Source organism: Moschus berezovskii, chromosome 4, assembly GCF_049115385.1.
Source record: "Moschus berezovskii isolate FMDL1 chromosome 4, NW_MosBer_1.0, whole genome shotgun sequence".
NCBI lineage: Eukaryota > Metazoa > Chordata > Mammalia > Artiodactyla > Moschidae > Moschus > Moschus berezovskii.
Window position 1 is genome coordinate 94534944 of NC_142463.1, and position 19297 is coordinate 94554240.

General features: G+C 41.4%; 1 protein-coding gene across 1 annotated transcript in view; it reads right to left on the bottom strand.

Annotated features, from left to right (window-relative positions):
• Positions 1 to 6174: 6174 nt before the first annotated feature.
• TSPAN2 (tetraspanin 2) overlaps positions 6175 to 19297 on the bottom strand; it is a 40021-nt gene continuing 26898 nt past the window's right edge. The window contains exons 3-8 of the mRNA XM_055402838.2: positions 17110 to 17207; positions 15853 to 15927; positions 14368 to 14466; positions 12939 to 13010; positions 9646 to 9729; positions 6175 to 6431 (exon numbers count right to left, since the gene is read on the bottom strand). Coding sequence (XP_055258813.2) covers positions 6366 to 6431; positions 9646 to 9729; positions 12939 to 13010; positions 14368 to 14466; positions 15853 to 15927; positions 17110 to 17207 — 494 coding nt within the window. The 3' untranslated portion in view covers positions 6175 to 6365. The remainder of the gene's footprint in view (positions 6432 to 9645; positions 9730 to 12938; positions 13011 to 14367; positions 14467 to 15852; positions 15928 to 17109; positions 17208 to 19297) is intronic.

The window sequence follows — 19297 nt, forward strand, 5'->3', positions numbered from 1 at the left end:
AAAAATGTACAGTGTCACTAATCTTTGGGAAATACAAATAAAAACCACAGTGAGATGGCATCTCACACCCGTTAAATGGCTATTATCAGAAAGAAAACAAATAGCAAGGGGAAAAGGAAACCCTTTTACATTGTTGGTGGGTTATAAATTGGAGCCACCATGGAAGACTGTATGGAGTTTCCATTAAAAAATTGAAAGTAGAGCTACCATATGATCCAGCAATTCCACATTTGGATATTTATCTGAAGAAAATGAAAACATTAACTGGAAAAGATACATGCACCCTTATGGTCATTACTGCACTATTTATAATAGTCAAGATTGTAGCAACGTTGAAAACAACTAAGTGGCCATGGATGGATAAAGTTTTAGTAGATGTATATAATAGACTACTGCTCAGCAGAGAAGGAAATCTTCCCATTTTTGACAATGTGGATGGACCCTGAGTGTACTATAAGTGAAAAAGTCTGATGGAGAAAGACAAATACCATTTGATTTCACTTATATGTGGCAAAAACCCCCAAACAAGCCCAGAGTAAAAGATAACAGACAGGTGGTTGCCAGAAGTGGAAGGTGGGGGGTAGATGAAATAGATGAAGGGAGTCAGAAGGAACAAACCTCCAGTTATAAAATAAATAAGTGATAGGGGTGTACAGCATGGTGACTGTAGTTAATAGTAGTGTTGCATAGTTGAAAGTTACTGAGAGTAAATCTTAAAAATTCTCACCACAAGAAATAAATTCTTTAAAAATTTATGATGACAGATATTACCTAGACTTATTGTGGTGATCATTTTGAAATATTTGCAAATATTGAATCATTAATTCCTACCTGAAAGTAATATATGTCAATTATACCTCAATTTTTAAAAAGTTTGATTTTTCTGTATGAGATTGCCTCCTATACTGAGCAGCAAGTCTAAGTGCAATAAAAATTCTTTTTTTGTGGTATCTTCCACTCTACTTCTATTGTTAAGTAATAAGTTCTTCCCTACCCTCTCATTTCTCCAGGCCAATTTCTATTTAGCTTTTACACAGCTATGTCTCACTTTCTCAACTTCTATTACTTTTTACTTGACTCATTTGTATGGGTTCTTCAGGACTCAGTTTGGTGTCCTTAAAATTCAGGAAGCCTCTCTCCTCTGACCATTCTCTTCAAGGCTGAGTAGATCCACTCTGGGTTAATGATTATCATAGCACTTACCTCATGGTAATTATACTTTCCTGTTTTCAACTCTAACCTCCTTGAGGGCAGAGACTTGTTTTGTTCATTTTAGCATATCAGCATTCTCATAAAGAGTTTTTCCAAGTGTACAAAATAGTAGTTCTAAAACAAAGTAAAAAAATAATTCTAATATTAGAGTTGGTTGCAGAGAAATAGAGGAAAACAATAGAATGAGAACGACTAGAGATCTCTTCAAGAAAATTAGAGATATCAAGGGAACATTTCATGCAAAGATGGGCTCAATAAAGGACAGAAATGGTTTGGACCTAACAGAAGCAGAAGATATTAAGAAGAGGTGGCAAGAATACACAGAAAAACTGTACAAAAAAGATCTTCACGACCCAGAAAATCACCATGGTGTGATCACTCACACTCACCTAGAGCCAGACATCCTGGAATGTGAAGTCAAGTGGGCCTTAGGAAGCATCACTATGAACAAAGCTAGCGGAGGTGATGGAATTCCAGTTGAGCTATTTCAAATCTTGAAAGATGATGCTGTGAAAGTGCTACACTCAATATGCCAGCAAATTTGGAAAACTCAGCAGTGGCCACAGGACTGGAAAAGGGCAGTTTTCATTCCAATCCCAAAGAAAGGCAATGCCAAAGAATGCTCAAACTACCGCACAATTGCACTCATCTCACACACTCAAAATGCTCAAAATTCTCCAAGCCAGTCTTCATCAATACGTGAACTGTGAACTTCCAGATGTTCAAGCTGGTTTTAGAAAAGGCAGGGGCACCAGAGATCAAATTGCCAACATCTGCTGGATCATCGAAAAAGCAAGAGAGTTCCAGAAAAACATCTATTTCTACTTCATTGACTATGCCAAAGCCTTTGACTGTGTGGATCACAACAAACTGTGGAAAATTCTGAAGGAGATGGGAATACCAGACCACCTGACCTGCCTCTTCAGAAACCTGTATGCAGGTCAGGAAGCAACAGTTAGAACTGGACATGGAACAACAGACTGGTTCCAAATAGGAAAAGGAGTACGTCAAGGCTGTATATTGTTACCCTGCTTATTTAACTTATATGCAGAGTACATCGTGAGAAACACTGGGCTGGAGGAAGCATAAGCTGGAATGAAGATTGCCGGGAGAAATATCAATAACCTCAGATATGCAGATAACACCCTCCTTATGGCAGAAAGTGAAGAAGAACTAAAGAGCCCCTTGATGAAAGTGAAAGAGGAGGGTGAAAAATTGGCTTGAAGCTCAACATTCAGAAAACAAAGATCATGGCATCTGGTCCCATCACTTCATGGAAAGTAGATGGGAAGATAGTGGAAATAGTGTCAGACTTTATTTTTTGGGGCTCCAAAATCACTGAGGATGCTGATTGCAGCCAGGAAATTAAAAGACGCTTACTCCTTGGAAGGAAAGTTATGACCAACCTAGATAGCATATTAAAAAGCAGAGACATTACTTTGTCAACAAAGGTCCGTCTAGTCAAGGCTATGGTTTTTCCCGTGGTCATGTATGGATGTGAGAGTTGGACTATAAAGAAAGCTGAGCACTGAAGAATTGATGCTTTTGAACTGTGGTGTTGGAGAAGATTCTTGAGAGTCCCTTGGACTGCAAGGCGATACAAACAGTCCATCAGAAAGGAGATCAGTCCTGGGTGTTCATTGGAAGGACTGATGTTGAAGCTGAAACTCCAATACTTTGGCCACCTGATGTGAAGAGCTGACTCATTGGAAAAGACCCTGATGCTGGGAAAGATTGAGGGCGGGAGAAGGGGACGACAGAGGATGAGATGGTTGGATGGCATCACCGACTCAATGGACGTGGGTCTGGGTAGACTCTGGCAGTTGGTAATGGACAGGGAGGCCTGGTATGCTGCTGTTCATGGGGTCACAAAGAGTCGGACACGACTGAGTAACTGGACTGAACTGAACTGAACTGAACTGAAGAGTGGGTTGCATCTTATAAGACAGAGAGACCCAGAAAAAAATATAGGAACTCTAACTATGGCTCTTGATATATAGTTGTTAAATTAGAATTGGCAAATATATCAAAAACTATTCATTAATTCAACAGATGAATGTGTTCAAATAGGTATTTGGTATCTTGGAAGTATCTTTAGTTATACACAATTATGCACGTTTCAATTATATTAGGTTGGTGCAAAAGTAATTGCAGTTTTTGCACTGTTGACATTTGTCATTTGATATTGGAGTATCTTCTTAAATAAATGTGATTATGTTAAAACATCATTTTAATGCACATTTCTCATGCTATGTTTTTTCCTAATAATTTATTACTTGCTCTTTATTTTAGGCTAGGGAAACGATGTTAGACAAAAAGCAAATTCAAGTGATTTTCTTATGTGAGTTCAAAATGGGTTGTAAAGCAGTGGAGACAGCTTACAACACCAATAATACCTTTGGCCCAGGAACTGCTAATGAACATACAGTGCAGTAGGGGTTCAGGAATTGGTGATGGACAGGGAGGCCTGGCGTGCTGTGATTCATGGGGTCGCAAAGAGTCGGACACGACTGAGTGACTGAACTGAACTGAATTGAACTGAACTCTGCATATAAGTTAAATAAGCAGAGCAACAATATACATCCTTGATGTACTCCTTTCCCAGTTTGGAACCAGTCTGTTGTTCTATGTCCCATTCTAACTGCTGCTTCTTGACCTGCATACGGATTTCTAAGGAGGCAGGACAGGTGGTCTGGTATTCCCATCACTTTAAGAATTTTCCAGTTTGTTGTGATACATAGTTCCCACTAATAACTCTATGGAAAGGTTACTACTCTTTCCTTTTTTCAGCAATTGTTTGGGTTGATTGATATTAATAGTTAGACATTTAGATAAGTTGTATGATAAATATGTAAGGAAATTTTAAAATAAATCAAACAAGCAATTGCAGTACATAGAAAATTTAATTTGAAATAACTTAAAATATTTCATCAAGATACTTTGATTCAGTGTCTGGGTACCATACATTTAAGAAAATGTTTGGGTCTGATCTCATATTAGTTCAGGTAAACAAATATAACCAAAAACTTATATGTGCATATATATTTGAACACATATATGTATATGTGTTTATATATATACATGTATACATATATTCAAGTTATGCATATATATTCTATATATAGAGAGAGTCAAGATATATATGTATATAAGTCTACTCTCACTCAGAGGTTAAATTCTCTACTTTTACTCATGGCACATATATTAGAAAAATTACTCCCAAAAGATACACTTTAATCATATATGGAACAAATCTCTACTCTTCCACTTAAACTAGACTTCTTTAAGGTTAATTCAGATACAGAATGAAACTCACTTTTGTTGAATCCCAGAGGAATCTGAGCTGGAAGAAACCTAAATATACCCTGAGGCTTGTTTCCTGTCTTTAGGCAGACAAATGAAGTAAAGCCACCAAGAGAGATGGACTGCTTGTTCTTTACTTTCAGAGCTCTATTTCTCAACTACCAGCGCAGAAACATCCATTTCATGAAGTGATTTTCTTAAAATAATCTTTTTGTTACCTGTGAACACAGTGAAGTAACCATGCACAATTAAATTTTTAGCTTGCCTCCAACTGGACTTTTTTTCTAGAAATCTTCCTCCACGGTTATTAGCAGTAGCAAGTATGGCAGGACAAACACGGTTCTCTAAGGGAGTGAGATTATTTCAAATGGATAGGCCTTTTCAGCAAAATGTTTTGTGAAAGTTTCTTGAAGTGTATACTTTCCTTTAGTGCAGACCCAAAGACTTGTGTTCTCACACGAGTATAAACTTATTTGCGGGTTTCAAAAGTCCCCCATACTTTCATTTTTGTATGGCCTTTTAAAATGTAAATTTAAAAAAATCTATGTTTTACTAGCTACAGCAAGTTGTGAAAAATGGACATACGTATCAATTTAGATTATAAATTTGGGACTACAATGAAGCATCAAGACCATAAAGAACACAAACATTTTATTTTTATAAAGAGACTTGCACAGAAGGAACATGTTTCTGTTGTGTGTGTATTTTTATTTCCTTAGCTTGTCTCTGTTGTGTGCACTAAACTAGGAGAGGATGTTTTCCTTTATTTTGGTTTAGCTAAGGATGCTCATGATATAATCTATTTTAAGTGGTGAAAACTTGTAGTTTTTAATCTATAAAGAAGAATTCTCTAGGTGAATAAATAAGAAAAATACAAAAAATTAGGAAAATATGTAAACTCAAGTTTATGAGGTATTTCAAAGATACAGTGCCAGTAAAAATTTTCTTTCCCACAATTTGCAACTGCCAGATCTCTTGCTTTAGTCTTTCTATGCTTCCATCTGAAGAAACACAGAAAAGTTTGAGATCAAAGCCCTTTTGTGGATGTGAAGGTGGCAGTGGTTCAGAGAAGAGTCAGAAAAGGAAAGTGATAAAGCAATATTTAAATGTCTTTATATAAGAACAAAAATATTTCCTTAAAAAGTTGTTAAAAGGTTTTCCTTTTAATCCTGAAAACACTCAGTTTTATAGAGCATGTGATTGTCTGTGTGACACTCTTTCCAGAGTGAGGTTTTTTTTAATATTAGGAAAGTATGACTTATTCAAATTAGATTTTCCATGCTATATTTAGTTTTACCGGTGTATTTAATCCTAAATTCTGGAGAGATTACATATATAAAAAAAAAATCCCAGGAAACCCTTACACCTAACCCAAACACAGTCACTTTTACCACTGCACCATGATCTCTCAATTTCTGTGGCTTATTGCTTCTGTAAGTTAGAAATCCCTGAATTCTCTGTATCTTACTTCCTATGGCTAGAGTCTGAGAAACTGACCTACTATCATTTTTCTTCTAAACAACCAAGTTTCTTTTTTCATAGCTTTTTGATCTTTTTCTTAGAGTTAAATATGCTCACATACCAAGATTCAGGAATTCCCAGCAACCAGATTTCATTATGCATATACCAGAAACACGCAGATCACACATGAACATGCTCTCAGTCAAAATACATAGGCATTCATTAAAGGTGCAAACCGGTCTTGAGCCAAACACGCATACATGTGCAAATGTACAATTAACAGCAAATTATTTTAGATCCTAATGTCCTTTGAATATTAAAAATGAGCCAGGAGACAGCCCCTGTGACATTTGTATATTCTAGATTACACTTTTCATGTAGAAGTAGCTTCATATTACATCTCGTGAATTTCGTATCGCACAGCAAAGGACCATGCTGAATACCATGCCAAAGATCTGAAACAGAAGAGACCACTTGTTAATGACTTTCAAATGATGAAAATTGATTTTAAAAAAAGATCAGCAAACTGCCTGCATGTTTAACTCGAGTTAACAAGTAATTATAACCAATAATTACTGGTTATAAGTGGCACTTTTATGTGTGATACATAATTATGGCTACTGGTTAAGACTTCCATTAACTGCTTAAAATACATTCCTATTTTATTATTGTTTTAAAAATAACAAGACTCTGCTCTAAGAAAAGGCATCTATTTCTAGCTCACAGGACTGTTCTCAATAATTATCAAAGACTTAATACACTACTGGTTTTGAAATTTTATATTTCAGGTTAACCCCAGATCTCATTTTTATTTTTACTTTGGAAAATGTGTTTGTAACCATTTGTTGTTTAAATACACTTGTGGTCTAAATAGTTTTCTATTGCTGGCAAAGCTTTGAATTTTTGCAACACTGACCACATATTAAAAAAATGGAGCATCTTGGGACTTTCCTAGTAATCCAGTGGTTAATACTCCAGGCTTCCACTGCAGGGGGCATGGGTTTGCTTCCTGATCTGAGAACTACGATTAAGATCCTGCATGTCATGCAGCATGGCAAAAAAAAAAAAGAAAAAGCCACTGATTCATTCACAAAGTGGAGCATCTCTTCATTTCCAGTCCATTTTTAAGTGCAAATGATTCTTAATAAAGCATCATTATTTAACTCAATAGTTTCACCAAAGCATAAACTGAGGTGTTTGAACTATGGCATTACTGACATCCTTTATGTCTTGGATAATTCTTTGAGAAACTAAATATCTGGCAAAATCAAAGCTACTTAAATGGTTTGAACAGAATGATGCCAAAAAATCATTTTTGTCCTCAATAACTTCAATTTTGTAGAGTCTATGAAACACTATGTCTAGGTGTGATATTTATAAACTGCTACCAATGTTTGTTCAAAGAAATTAGTATCATAACTCTCTGACTCTCTCCTCAATCTCGTCCTACATCAGACTAAGATCTATAAATGCTGGATTTAAAAAGGCACGTGTTAAAAGTAAATAAATCAATAAAAAGGCACGTGTTATCAGTTTTGGGAAGGGAAAAGATAGACTTAAGGGAATAACCGGGATTGGGACTCCAAGCTTCTGACTGACGGAATTCAGCACCAGGGTGTGGCAGGGGAGACACCTAATGGCCATTTTGTTAACTGATTACACGGTAAAACTTACCTTATGAAGAAAAGAATTAAAGAAGGAACTTTAGGGGTGCTGAGTCAAGATGGCCAACAGAGGGCATTCCTCCTTTTCCGTGGTTTTAAGGAGGGATGCAACCCCTACTTAAGCCACATTGTACCCTCAGAGAGAAACTTCTTCAGTCTCCCCCTGTCACTATCGTGAGTCAGGGGTGACCACTTCTAGAATGGGCAATCCTTGAGACTGTAAAATTGTTGGCAGGGTCTATTTATCACTTCTGTTAATGCAGATCTTTTTCAAATCTTCTGCCTCAGAACTGTCCTTGGGAAGCCACAGACTAGTCATCAGCTAGCCCCAGGGTGTGTGGGGAGGGGCCTGAGAGAGGTCCCCAGATAGGAATGTCCTGCATAGTATTTTCACCCATTGCCCCAGCCCTCTGAGCTCTAAATACAAGAAAAGAGCAAAGATGACTGTGTGTCCCCTGAGAACTGCCAATTTATTAATTTCCTCACAATTCCATTCCCCTTGCCTTAGCTTAGACCCTGAATTAATCTACACAGGAGGACTAGAGGGTAAGTCTATCTCGTCTGCTCAGTTGTTCAGCCATGCCTGAGTCTTTGTGACCCTATGGCCCACCAGGCTCCTCTGTCCATGGGATTTTCCAGGCAAGACTACTGGAGTGGGTTGCCATTTCCTCCTCCAAGGGATCTTCCTGACCCACGGATTCAACCCACATCTGTGTCTCCTGCATTGGCAGGCGGATTCTTTACCACTGAGCCACCTGGGAAGCCTAAGTCTATCTTGAAGTGAAAGTAGCTCAGCCGTGTCCAACTCCTTGTGACCCCATGCACTATACAGTCCATGGAATTCTCCAGGCCAGAATACTGGAGTGGGTAGCCTTTCCTTTCTCCAGGGGATCTTTCCAACCCAGGGATCAAACAAGGGTCTCCCGCATTGCAGGCGGATTCTTTACCAGCTGAGCTCCCAGGGAAGCCCCAAGTCTATCCTAGCATTAGCTATTACTCAACAGCTGGACAGTGGAAATCACCTCTTTAGGGGCTTACCTAAATCTTACTTCCCTCCAACTTTATCTCCACATTGAACTACATGTCCTTCCAAACCTGGGTGGCTCCCCTCTACCTTAAAGGATAAAGCCCGACCTATCAAAAAGTAACGCAAAGAATTCAATTATGTGGACCCTCCTACACCATTCCAGTGTTATCTCTTGCTACACCTACCATAGCTTTCTGACCCTATCGACCGACTCTTGTACATTCTTCTTTTGGGCTTTAGAGGTACTGAGCTACTTGCTGGTGCATGGGTGCACTATGCTTCAATTCACACTTCTATATATGCTTTGCTGGGTCCTGGGTTTGGGAACACTCATTACATGAAGATCTAGCATTTATCGACTGCTGCATTCCAGACACTTTATATGAATTAATTTCTAATTATTCTTTACATCTATTATCCCACTTAATCTTCACAACAATTTAATGAGTTTGGTATATTAAGATCCCCATTCTGCAGATGAAGGAATTAAGACATAGAGAAATTAAGAAAACTTCTAGTGACCCCAGGGTTGTAAATAGTGGAGCTAGCAGTTGAATCCAGGGAGTGGGATGCCAGAAGTCACATTGTTAATCACTACATGGTGCTGCCTCTGAAGATCATAGGTGAGAGAGTTTAACCTGTGTTACCTTCAATTTCTAACAAAGGAAGAGACTCGGAATTAAAAAATCACCTGTCTAGTTTAAGCTTAATGGCCTTAAAATGGGACTGAGTTGAGTTTTTGCAACGAAAAACTCAAAGTCATAATTCATTTAAAATGGAAATTTGTATTACATTTTTAGAGAATTAAGTATTGATGGATCTAATTAGCTTTGTTCTTAGATATCCTGTCAAAAAGTCTTTGTCTTTTATGAGAAATCTCTCCAAAGACACTGCCACATCACACTTGAAGAGAAGTAAGATGCAAAGGTTCAAAGGTTTCTTAGGGGCCAAAGAAGGTACAATCTAGAATTTTCTCACCGTGAGACCTGCAATTCCAATACCGACAATTCCGATGAGCTGGAGCTTAACGCTGATTATGCTCTCAATTTCATCAATGCAATTCTGTTTTGGAAAAGAAAAGGTCAGGAATAACAACTGATAGTATGTGTGAATCATCCAGTTCCAATCCATTCCTGTGAGAGTTGACCTATGTCAGCTTCTGGTCATATTTAAACCATTCCTCCTAGGTACTTAAAATCTCCTTTAGGTTCTGATAAACCAAAAATGTAGTTGGGAGAAAAAGAATAATACTCTCCTTTTGGTGGAATTTTTCTATTTAGGCCAATGGTTGCTTCAAAGCCCTGAAACCTGGCTGGAGGAAACTATTCTGGAACATGAGGCATTTAAAAATTTGCAGCCTCTCCTTCCTTTCAGCAAATAAAAAATAAATAAAACACACCCAGAATAATAGCCCCTTGTTTTGGGAAGCCATTTATAGTTTAAATGATTTTACATACTTTCAAAAAATACTTGGTCCAATTCACTATGCAAGGTAGGCATCACCTAGTGGTAGGTATGTAAGTAAGAAGCTATAAAGTCTGTATAGGTTCAAATTTAACAAAGGAAAGCCAAGTGCAGGACTATTTTCTTCCAGGGTGGCTGAGATGGATGGCCTTATTCTTCCATCTGTGTCCCAAAGAGACTGTGCAGGGCAGGTCCAAAGAAACTTCACGGATGGGGGAATATTGGACAGGGGCAGAGTAGGTCACTCGTATAATAACTGTCACTACTTTCTCCAACTTCTGTTTGGTCCTTCTAAATACAGAGGTATTCTTGCAACCCAAATTTGCCCTTAGGCTGCCCAGGTCCTTTTACTTGTCAATGATCAGCTCTCTCTTATACTTGCATAAGCTCTATGAAACTCTTACCACTATCCTCACACCTCCTATCATACTTGGTTCATTCATGGTTAATTCATTCCACAAACATTTCTCAGCATCTGCCTTACATGCCATGCCACTGGAATGGCATGATGGATTTGGAGAAAATAAGACATGGTTTCTTTCACTCTCAGGGAGCTAATAGTTTAGAGAAGGCCATAGACTCACAAAAATAATTACATTGCATTCTGGTAAGAACCACTGCTTTAGATAATGACTCCTTTACTTACTGGAGTCAAGCCATAGAAATTCTTCCAACCTTCCTCACCTGCACGTATAAACTTACACACCCATTCATCCAGTGCCAGGTACTGCTCTCTGCAGGGAGCATGCAAGCTAAGTAAGGCACACTGCTTCCTGTCACTGCCCTTCTCTGTGGAAAGTTAACCCCTTTACTGACTCTGGATCTTATTCTCTCATCACTTCTGGAAGCTTGTCCTGCCACTTATCTCCCTTCCTTCCTACACATCCAGCCTCTCCTTCTCCACTGACACTGTCACTCATCATGTAACACCATGCACATGATCTGCAGTCTAAAGCAAAAATCCCCTCTAACAGTGTCCTCCAGTTCTGCCCGTGTCCCCTCCTTTCTTTCACAGAAAGTTTCTTTCTATGAAAAAGAGACTAAGAGGTAAAGTGAGGAGATAGGATAATGTGAGGACCATGATACAGATGCTTCTAGAAACATTCTCATACTTCCCTCCTTATTTCCCACATTGTTCTTGCACTTTCCCGACTGCTTCACCAAAACTGCATGGCAAATGTCATTAAGGATCTTCTAAGCATCAAATCCAGCACATTATTTCCAGCCTTTATTTCCTTGTCCTCCTCTCAGCATTTGACTTTACGGACAGTCCACCACCTCCCTCACTCTACAGAAGCACTGTCTTTGAACTTTGCCTCATTCTGACTCCTACACAGTCTCATTCTGGCTACTTGTCCTCATGTGTGTGCATGCTCAGTCACTAAGTCGTGATCGACTCTTTGTGATTCCGTGGGGTGTAGCCCACCAGGCGGCTCTATACATGGAATTTTCCAGGCAAGAATACTGGAGTGGGTTCGATTTCTTTCTCCAGGGGATCTTCCTGACGCTAGGATCAAACCCACATCTCCCATGTCTCCTGCATTTCAGAGTCTTTACCACTGAGCCACCAGGGAAGCCCACTTGTCCTCAGCTTACCCCTTAAATGATAGTACTTTAGCCCACCTCATTCCTTATTCTACATGCTCCCCTGGGCATTTCCACCCACTCCTAGGGTTTAGCTATTACTAGCTTGCTGGATTCTGACACCTGTGTCTTCAGCTCAGATTACCTGTAAATATCACAGGCACCTGGTGTGCAAACTTGACTGAAACTGAAGCTGTCAACTGCTCCTTTCCCTCTGTTCACCTCTCTTGGTGAGTGAGCCTCTGTCTACCCAGCAGGAGTTCAAAGTCTTAGCTTCTTCCCTTTTACTCCCCACTCACAATGAGTCAGTCACCTAGGGCTGTGGATTCTACCCCTAGACATCTCTGAGTCTGTCACTTCCTCTCCCTGCCCTCTGTCTGTGACTTGCTCTAAGCCCTCATCCTCTTTCACCAGGGTGAAACAAGCGTCACCTCCATGGCCTCCCTCCATGAATCTCCAGCCTTCTGTTCTACCAGTCACACCCCCAGTCACCTGAGTGCTCTCTCTACAATGTGAAACCGACTATGTTCATCCTCTACTAAAAGCAATAGTTTCCATCAAGTTCCAGGTATAAAATCATGCCTTTGCCAGCCTTTCCAAAAATGTCCCTTGCCATTCCCTCTGGGCTCCCTATTCTCTTGCAGTCCTGGAATTTCATACTGTCATGTTTTCTGTTCCTGCTACTTTCAGGACCTGGAATGACCTCCCCTTGTTCAAACTTGGCTCAAGAATCCCATCCATGGTCAAACTTTCCTGACTCCACTGTGTCTCCACTGTATGCTGGGCAGATACTGTACTCTGCACTAGCACCAGCTCCCTTGACTAGTCTGTGAGGCCACTGAGACAGGGACCATCTGTTTTTCATCTTAGAGTTTTCAGAACCTGGCATAGTGCCTGTCATGTAGCATTTAATAAAGGAAGCATTTATTAGTGCCATGACACCCATCGAAGGGTATGGGGCAACACTGTTAGAGTGCACACCCCTGGCCTTGGTGAACTTAATTAGTGTCACTCTATTTGCATTATTATCAGCAAGTCAGCACACCGTTATTCCCCAGGGTACCAGGAGATTGGGACTCAGTATTGCTTCACTTGTTCTATATAGAATAAAACTGAGGCTAGAAGTCACTGTGAGAGGGCCTCCTAGAATCACACCCTCCATCCTGAGGGCAAGAACCATCTTAACACCACAGGCAGGATAGGAATCTGGTAGAGAAGCTTACCTTGTGTCCTAGGAGCTCCTTTGGGCAGGTGGGTTGGACCTGTTCAGAGCTTTCTTTTCCACAGCACTGAAACTAGAAAGTCAGAAAAGAGCTTTTAGGGAAGGTAATGAGAGGGCACAGAGGAAGAAGTAGCAGTTACAAGTCTGGGTCTCTCTGTAAAGGACTGGGATTGCTGAGGCTGCAAAACATCTTTGTTGGCTGACATTGCAACCCAACAGCCATTCTGGGGAGAGCGTGGTCATATGGTCATGCTGGCAAAGCAGAAAAATGACTTCACCAAAGTGTCCACCTTTTATGACAGAAGGTAACTGAAGGCAATCCAAACAAGGCAAGAAGCTGACAGTGCCTGTGTAAACTGCTGTTTTTAGACAGGAGTTGGGTCTTTAGATTTTTCCTTTTGGCTTTGCTGAGTAGCTAATGTTTTATGAGCTTCAGGAAAGGCTCATTAACTGAAGAAAGCCCAGTATAGAGAGGAGAAGTGACCACAGAAAACCCCAGGGGCTAAAAAACTGGTGCTCAAAGACTGGCCAGCCAACAGGTATCCTGCCTTAGGGCTGCCCTTCAAAGACAAAGGAACCTGGGTGCTGTTTGATGTCCTTGGGGCGGCTGTGGCTGAACAGGATAAATGGTTGGCAATTTCCAGGACAGACCTGTGACATACAAGAACTGGGCTACCTGAAAACACCTGGCCAGGAGTTCATTGCTGCTTCTCTGTATCACAGTGGCTGAGAAATCAGGACACCGTTGGCCTGGCCCACCTCCTCTGGAAGTCTTTCTCGATTAACCGCTGGTGGCTGAAGAGTACTGCTCTGACAGCACGTTCCCACAGGACGTCCTGGGAGAAATGGCACATGCCTCTCTCACGCACCTCTTTGTCTCACAACTGGGCGAGCTGAGTGCGGATCAGGGAGGCAAGGAACTTGCTCCAGGTCATGAAGCTGTTCTGCGGCAGAGTTGCAGCTAGAGATAAGCTTTTCTGACGTGAAGATCATCGTTGTTTCAGTTACACCGCAGGGCCACTCTTAACAGAAGCTGGTATTTACTTGGGCAGCTTTGTCTCTCTGGGTGCATGTCCAGACTTCCTCTTGTCAACTCTGTGTTAGACCTTTTTCTCTTCTAGATTCTACATATAATGCAAACGGTGACTCCCACAAAGGCAGAAATACAATGCTGCTGCCTGGCTTCACTCAATTTATTCTTATTTTTAATCTAGGTGATTAGAGAGAACCTAGTTTGTGCATAATATTTGTTGCTGCTCAGTCACTCAGTCATGTCCAACTGTTTGTGATCCTATGAACTGCAGCTGCAGCATGCCGGGCTTCCCTATCTTTCACTATCTCCCTGAGTTTGCTCAAACTCAAGTCCATTAAGTCGGTGACTCAATAATCTTTAGAAAATGAAATTTGAAGGAAGAAGTAAAGTCACTTACCGTTGAATGGAAGGTGATGAGAGTCCCATTTCCCTTTTCCTTGTCTCTAAGGTAATCATTATAAGCTTCTTCATACATGGTCTGAACATGTCGTATTGCCTGAAAAAAATTTCAGGAAAACAAAGGGCCATGAGTGGGAAGTTCCAAATGTTCTCCTTTCATCAAGAAAAAAGCCCTCTTCCCCATCCTTCAAGAATATGGCCTTTCCATGTGTTTATTTGGACTTGAGGGTAATTCTGCATATATGGACCAGATTGCAGGTTCTGAAATTTCTAAGATGCTTCTGATGGAAGGATAGACTAACCAAAAATAATTTTCACAGAATAGAAAGATTTCTTAGAGTGGAGGTTCTCAGCCCTGAATGGACAGCAGCAAAAACTGAACCCCCGGTTCCTGGGTCCCACCCAGGTGATTCTGATGCACAGCCAGGGTAGAAACCTATGCATTCTTGGGACTCCCTTGGTAACAGGTACTCAAATGTTTTCATGACATGGTTTAAAAGGTGTTCACGACCAAGGAAAACTGTTTCAGCATTTAAATACCATAGAAAATGCAGAGAATGCTTTTCTAGTATAACAGCATGTGATCCCCAAATCCATAGACTCTCAAGAAGTCATAAGATCCAGTTCCTCTAACCGACATATTTGAGGTTAAAGGAATTTGAGTAAACTCCAGGAGGTGGTGAAGGACAGAAGAGCTGGCATGCTACAGTCCATGGGGTCCCAAAGAGTCGGACATGACTTCGCAACTGAACAACAACAACTTTAGAAAAATTCTAGAGGAGGTGATATTTACTCATTCTACATATTTACCATTTTTAAAATCTAAAATAAATCCATAAACAGAATTGATAGCATGTGGATTTACACAAAATACAGCAAAACTTAAGATTCCATTCTTCCTCCTGTTCCATTTCACTCCTCTTTGCATGTTTAAGCCTAAAATGTTCCCTTTGTCTGTGGGTTCTTCTGATAACCTATCCTGCACACCTACAGTGTGAGCACAAATCTAAACTGGCTTCATGGGCACCCAGAAGGCAGACTGTAGTCTTTGAGGCTGACTTGGCTTCTGCCCAGGCCAAACCCTAAGAACAAAGGACAGGTGAACAGGGATGCGAATGTGTGTTCTTCCCCATCCCTACTTCTCACACCTGTAATCTAGCTCCTCCCACATTCCAAATGGGATCACCTTAAATTAGAGATCCTTTTGTTACAAAAACCCATAGATTCCTTTATGTATCTAATGAAAGCAATTCACTACCTCCCCAGGAATATATGTGCACTTACATGTATGCGTGCGCACGCGCACACACACACACACGCTTAAGTCTGCACCACATTTCTAGGTTAAAAATTCTGCATAAAAGATAATTGTGGGGGTTATTTGGCTTTGGAATATAACTGTGGTTGTCAATATTCTCATGTCCTTTGCCAAGAGAACACTTTAACCATCATTAAAGAACATTTATAAGTAACATTTACTTACTACATCCTTGCCTATGAAAGCAAATACTCCAGTGGTTATTTCAGCAGCAAATATCACCAACAGGCAGGTAAAAAACTGTAAAGGAGAGAAAATACTAACTTCATTAATTCAATAACCTTTTCAATTTATTTAACCTCTTCAATTCTAATTCCATTTGAAAAACAAGGTTATTAGTTTGAACAGAAATATTACAGAAGGAGGCATCTGATCCCTTAGTCCACTTGCAGTTTGTTCTTGCAGTAATTCATTCAGCAATCATTTATCGAGCATTTGCTCTAGGCCAGGAACTTCCCTGGGCACTGGGTATACAGTGGTGAATAAGATAAGATCTCAGGGTCTCTGCTCTTCTGGACATAACATTAATAATAGAAGGAGGAGGAAATGATGAATGAGCAAGCAATTTCTATTGTAAGATAATTTCAAAGTGATCCAGAGTGATATAGAAATCCCGCCACCTGGAACAGTGCCTGGCACCCATATGTTCAGTGACTGCTTGATGAACAAAGAGGTTCTATAAAGATGTAAAATAAGACCAGGAGATAGAGAGTGACTGGAAGTGCTAGATTTGGGGAGGAGGTGACCTGAGACTGCATGCTCTAGATGGATTCTCTGAGGAGGAGGGATTGGGGTGAAAGGTGTCCTTCTGGACCGATTTCTGCTCTGATCTCGTAGGTCTGCTCTGATTAAACTAAGTTCAGTGATAAACAGGACACAAGATGCTCCACAACAGGGGAAAAAGAAAGATTGGAGAACTGAGGAAGTGAGTTAGAAACCTTACGTGGCAAGAGATCGGGAGAAGCGGCCACAGTTCAAACATCAAAGATTGCAGAGAGCAAGGAGAGGCCACCTAATACACCTGCTGTTTCTGATGCCTCGTGGAGAAATACAGAAACTTCCTTCCTGCTCCTCTTTTTGCTTTGGTCACACTGGCATTGGATGGATAGCAGTTAACTGCAGTTCTGCAGTTTTTCCTTTTTTTTTTTTACAGAGGCTGCTTGTTGAAACAAACCACAAGAGGGATGTTTGCTTAAATTATTGATCTCAAACAGCAGTACTTTTCTTGTAGATAACAGTGCTTCCCTGACTACAGGAATCTTGTAGCTGCCTCAGTCACTGTGAGGTAACATCAGGCACTTTTCCTCCCCAAACACCTTCACGCTAACGAACTATTTTTTTTTTTTCATGCTTTCCACAGACATGGGGACAAAGATAATGCCCAGCTCCAGGCCAAGTCCCTCCCCATTTCTCCCCACTTACAAATCCGAGAACACACTGCGACTCCCTCGTGGCCCCACAGCACCCGAAGAAGCCCACGGCCATCATCAGGGCCCCTGCTCCAACCAACACGTACAGCCCTGTGGGGCGAGGACAGAGAAGACGCTGGCCAGTCACGATCGGCTCTCTCCCAGCACCAGGGCCGCCAGCCTGGCCTCCATCACCACCACCCCAGACATCCCACCTGGCAGAGCCTTCAGCTGTTAATATGATAAAGGTTAACCCTTGGGGAACGCTTCTTGCTGAGTGCTTCAAACATCTGCACAAGGATCCTGAGAGGGAGGGGCTACTATAATCCCCAGGGAACAAAGAAAGCTTGTGTTTACAGAGGTGAAGGAAGCCGCTCAGGGTCACACAAGAGCAAAGACTGGCCGGTGCATCTGTTCCACAACTCGTGCCCTTAGTCACCTCCAAGTGCCTCCTATCTGCCTGGCACTGTACCTTCCAGCCTCCACTCCCCTTGTGAAGTGAGTGTTAGTGCCATTCATATAAACTGGTAACACTGAATCCAAGGGTGGTGAGGAGCCAGTGTCAGAGCTTAGCCAAGAACCCACATCTTCCTAGGGGCCCGTGGTCTCTCGTGGCACTCTGGATTAGTAGCTGTCCCCCACCTTGTGGCCCTGAGGACAAAGTGTCTGGGAGGGGAGAGGGCTGTTGATCTGCCCGTGCAGAGACAGGGAAGCAGGGAGGAGGTGGGACAGAAGAGGGAGGCTTTTAATTAAGGAGAGGGGTGGAAGACACAGTGATGAGGCAGTAAGGCTCTGTGTGAATGATAAACTTTACAGGGCAATACCACATACACAGGACACATGCTAGGTTATACATGTTACAAGAAAAAAGCTGGTGAGGGGAGGTAATAAGGTAATATGCACCAACAGTATTATTGTTAATAGACTATTAGCTGGATTTGCTTCAAGGGCTTCTTTTCTCCAGGACTGTTCTAAGCACTCGACACAAATTTATTCATTTAATCTTCATGAAGCAGGTACCATTATTATCTTCTTTTTTTTTTTTCAGGCAGAGGAGCTGGGTCCTGAAGGTCAAGTGATTTGCCCAAGATCATAGAGCTGGGATAAAAATACCCATCTGCCTCTAAAGCCAGCTCCTGGCCATCAGCCCATCCTGCCTCCCCTGCAATAACAGCGGCCTCAATTTGAGTGATAATTTTGCTCAGTTCTAAAGTCAAGCCACAGGAACAGCTCTTCTCACAGAGAAAGAAAAGGGCAGAAATGTTCTCGTTGTGAGAGAAAGAAGGGCAAGCCAGGTTCTGACTTCCTTTCCTGATCCTGAGATAAGTTAGAACACAATATGGGGTCTGGAACTTGGCTTGCTTAGAAGAATGCCCATTGCCTCAACTCTGTTTTCTGCATTTTATTCATGTGAGTCACCTGGAAACCACTCCCATCCATGAGGGGGTGGGGAGCTGGCACACCACCCTTTGGGGAAACCCTGAGGCTGGCCTGCAGGGTGCCTCTGGGGGGCCCCCCTCTGGGTGCTGATGGTGGTTTGTGGGCAGACCTTGCTGTTCCCTGACAGACTGAGCGGCAGGCCTGCCACTTCCTGAACCACCCAGGCTGTTCTCAGGTCCCTCTGCAGAGTCGGGGAAGCCCTGTTTGTCCAAGGTCCCGAGACAGGTATTTATGTATTTCCTGCTAGGCAGGCTCAGCCACTTCCTCCTTTTTCCTTTTCCCTAAAAAAATAATTTCATGGAGAATGGATGTGGTAATGAGAGAAATGAAAGCATGTTAAAAATAATACTACTGTTGGCCCTACTGCCTAAATACCTTATTGTTCTACAGAAATTCTTCACTTTTCAAAGCTCTTTTATTTCCATCTCCTCAAAGCAGTAAGTAAGGCAAGTATTTTACATGTTTCTATTTCTATAATGGCAGGACACACAGGTCTGGAGCCCTGATTCCACCCCATTGAAACAGTTCCCTCACCGAACGTTTCCTGGTTGGGCCACCTTATTGGATGGATTTCCTGCTTACAATGTCCGTCGCCTCTTCACTGCTATGTGATACTGTCTACGGATCCTGCTTGGAGTCACAGCCTAGAGACTGGACCCCCTGGGATCCTTATCCATCCTACACTCCAGCCACATAGGAATTCTTCATGATGAAACTCAACCTGTGGGTTCCCATATGTGTCTTTCTCATTTATAGATGTT